Genomic DNA, 2,378 nt, shown 5'->3' on the forward strand with positions numbered 1-2,378 from the left:
GTTTTCGTCGCTTTCTCCACCAAATAATACCCACAATTAAAGCCAACACAACGATACATCCGACTACAATACCAGCGATTACTCCCGCTCCTACGGAAGAGCTAGATCCGTCGTCAGAGGTCATTACAGGCGCCGAAGTAGCTGCTTCACTGCCGCTACTACTATTACTACCGCCCACATTGACAATAGTAAAGTCCGAGCCTGCCGTACTACCGTTTCCGCTCGTACTACTGAATGTCTCCGACGCTGAAGTATAGAATACCAGTCCATAATCACTCGTATACCCCACAAAACACGTCCACTCTACGTCGCCAGTAATTGCTCTCCATCTTGGTACACGCGGTGTCACTAAATAATTGCAACTTTACAGACAAGTCCCTGTTGACAGAAGCTAGGGCACTTCCATACGTCGAGGTGTTCGGTAGAGCTCTGCACAGTCCGTCTGCGTAGAACGCTTGGCCGTTGGAGAAGGTGTCGCATGTATTGGCTGGCGTGTATTGCTCCAGTAGAACGTAAGGCGCGTCAGCATCAGCGAAGAGCGCGGCGGTCTCGGCCCGGTCGTTGCCGTAGCAGTCCACGCGGGTCGAATTCGCGTCCTCGTCGACCGATAGCGTGGTGCAGTCAGAGAACTGGCAACTCTCCACGTCTTCCTCGTAGATGAACTGGGGCGTCCCGGAGCACGCGTCGTCGGCGAAATAGCTCGTGAACGAGACTGTCCGAGCCTGGACGGAGGTAAGGAATAGCGAACACGCTAATACTCCAGGGATAGAGAGCACCATTACTGTGCCAGACACGCGCAATTACAGAATGAGGAATGACTTTACTGACTTCACTTTTTCACATCATTGTCTTATCATGGAATGGGTACAGTCACTTCGTTTTATGGCTCTTATCTTATCCTGTCAAAACACGCGCAACTTCAGCATATTCAGTATAAGTGAATATTCAAGGCAGCTAACGACGCGTACGAGCCATAAGTTTTTAAGCTATCAAGTGTATCAGCTTAGAATGGATAGGCCTTCTTGAGCTTCTCCTCGAAGTTGGCGTCGTTGAATGGAACCTGGGCATTGCCGAAGTCGAAAGTGTTGAGAGTCTCGCGTGCGGCATCGGTGAGTTGCTCCCACATGATGAGCGGCTGGAAGTCACCGGTTCGACTGCTGTAGTCCAGCATGGGCTGGCCTGCCACTTCGCTGATCGAGCGATACAGCAGTGGGGTGACACCATTGAGAATGCCAAAGTCCGGAGCTGGGGACTTCCTTTGATACTCATCGTCAGACGTGGACGTTGAAAGACCGAGAACTGCTGGCGTTGCGAAGTCGGGGTTGTCGATCCACACGACAGCGCTCGACCAGTCGTAGCGTCTTGATGCCACACCCATAAAGAATCCCTTGGGGAAGAACCAGGCATACATGATGGCCCACTTATCGTTGTACCAGGCCGCTCGTCCGTACACCTGTGAGCCCATTGGAGCGTCATCGCATGCGGAGTTGCCATTACTCCCCTTCAATCCGCCGCTGAAATCGCCGCCATCGTTCACAGCTGGGAACGAAACGCATCCGTCCGCGATGTTTAGTTGGGGTTTAAACTTGATTGCTGCCTTTTCAGAAATGGTGACTGGGTCAGGCTGGGGAATCGGTCCAAGTTTGTCGTGGTCAACCCTGCGAGCAGTAACTGCAGCGAGTGTAGCTGCGATGATGATGACCAACCCTCGGAAATTCATTGCTGTGAAGGAAGTCTGACTTGTGCAGCGGACGGAGAATACGAAAGTGAGCGACCGAGAGACCACAATTTTCCCCAGAGAACTGCTGTCAGGAACTCTACGGATAACGTTTGCGATGTGGCATCATATGAGCGATCAAAAGTTGCTCCAAAAGGTAACAAGACGCCAAACGGGATAGCTTTTTGTGATGTGATGAGTCAAATACCGATGCGCTCTACTCAAAATATCCGGTTCGATAAATTAAGCTATTTAAGTAGGTTGAAACTTGATCTGCCAAAACGTAAGTAGGCGACTTACAAATAGATTCCAATTCTCTCTCTCTCTCTGCACTGTTGAACACTTTTATCTTTTTAAAGTGACTCGAGACAAACGGCGTTAATATGGCTGATAGCTCCTAACGTTTTTAACAATTCAAAACACATTTTAGTTTCTAAATTGCAGGTAGTTTGTGAAGCTGAGATCTGCGCGTACGGGAGTTCCCATCATTACCGTTACTGTAAAGCTACGGAGACTATTTGCCATCGACAAACCATATTTGCAGCATCGTGGTCCACGTATTAATCTGGGTTTCTATTTACATTTGTGTCATTGTTACTACTTATGCTGTGCAGTAAAACGATATACTGACGTGTTGCCGGCTTTAGAAAGAGCACTACGG

At 49.3% G+C, this 2,378-nt stretch overlaps 2 protein-coding genes across 2 annotated transcripts; both read right to left on the reverse strand.

The window, feature by feature from the left end:
- Positions 1–272: 272 nt before the first annotated feature.
- Positions 273–795, reverse strand: PPTG_17294 (hypothetical protein; the record flags this gene model as incomplete). Its single annotated transcript, XM_008915492.1, has 1 exon — positions 273–795. The coding sequence occupies exon 1, from the start codon at positions 777–779 to the stop codon at positions 273–275; it is 507 nt and encodes a 168-aa protein (XP_008913740.1). The 5' UTR covers positions 780–795.
- A 208-nt stretch (positions 796–1,003) lies between these two features.
- Positions 1,004–1,720, reverse strand: PPTG_17295 (hypothetical protein; the record flags this gene model as incomplete). The annotated part of the gene is made up of 1 exon (XM_008915493.1): positions 1,004–1,720. The coding sequence occupies one exon, from the start codon at positions 1,718–1,720 to the stop codon at positions 1,004–1,006; it is 717 nt and encodes a 238-aa protein (XP_008913741.1).
- Positions 1,721–2,378: the final 658 nt, after the last annotated feature.

This window comes from Phytophthora parasitica (genome assembly GCF_000247585.1).
Source record: "Phytophthora parasitica INRA-310 unplaced genomic scaffold supercont2.71, whole genome shotgun sequence".
Lineage (NCBI taxonomy): Eukaryota > Oomycota > Peronosporomycetes > Peronosporales > Peronosporaceae > Phytophthora > Phytophthora nicotianae.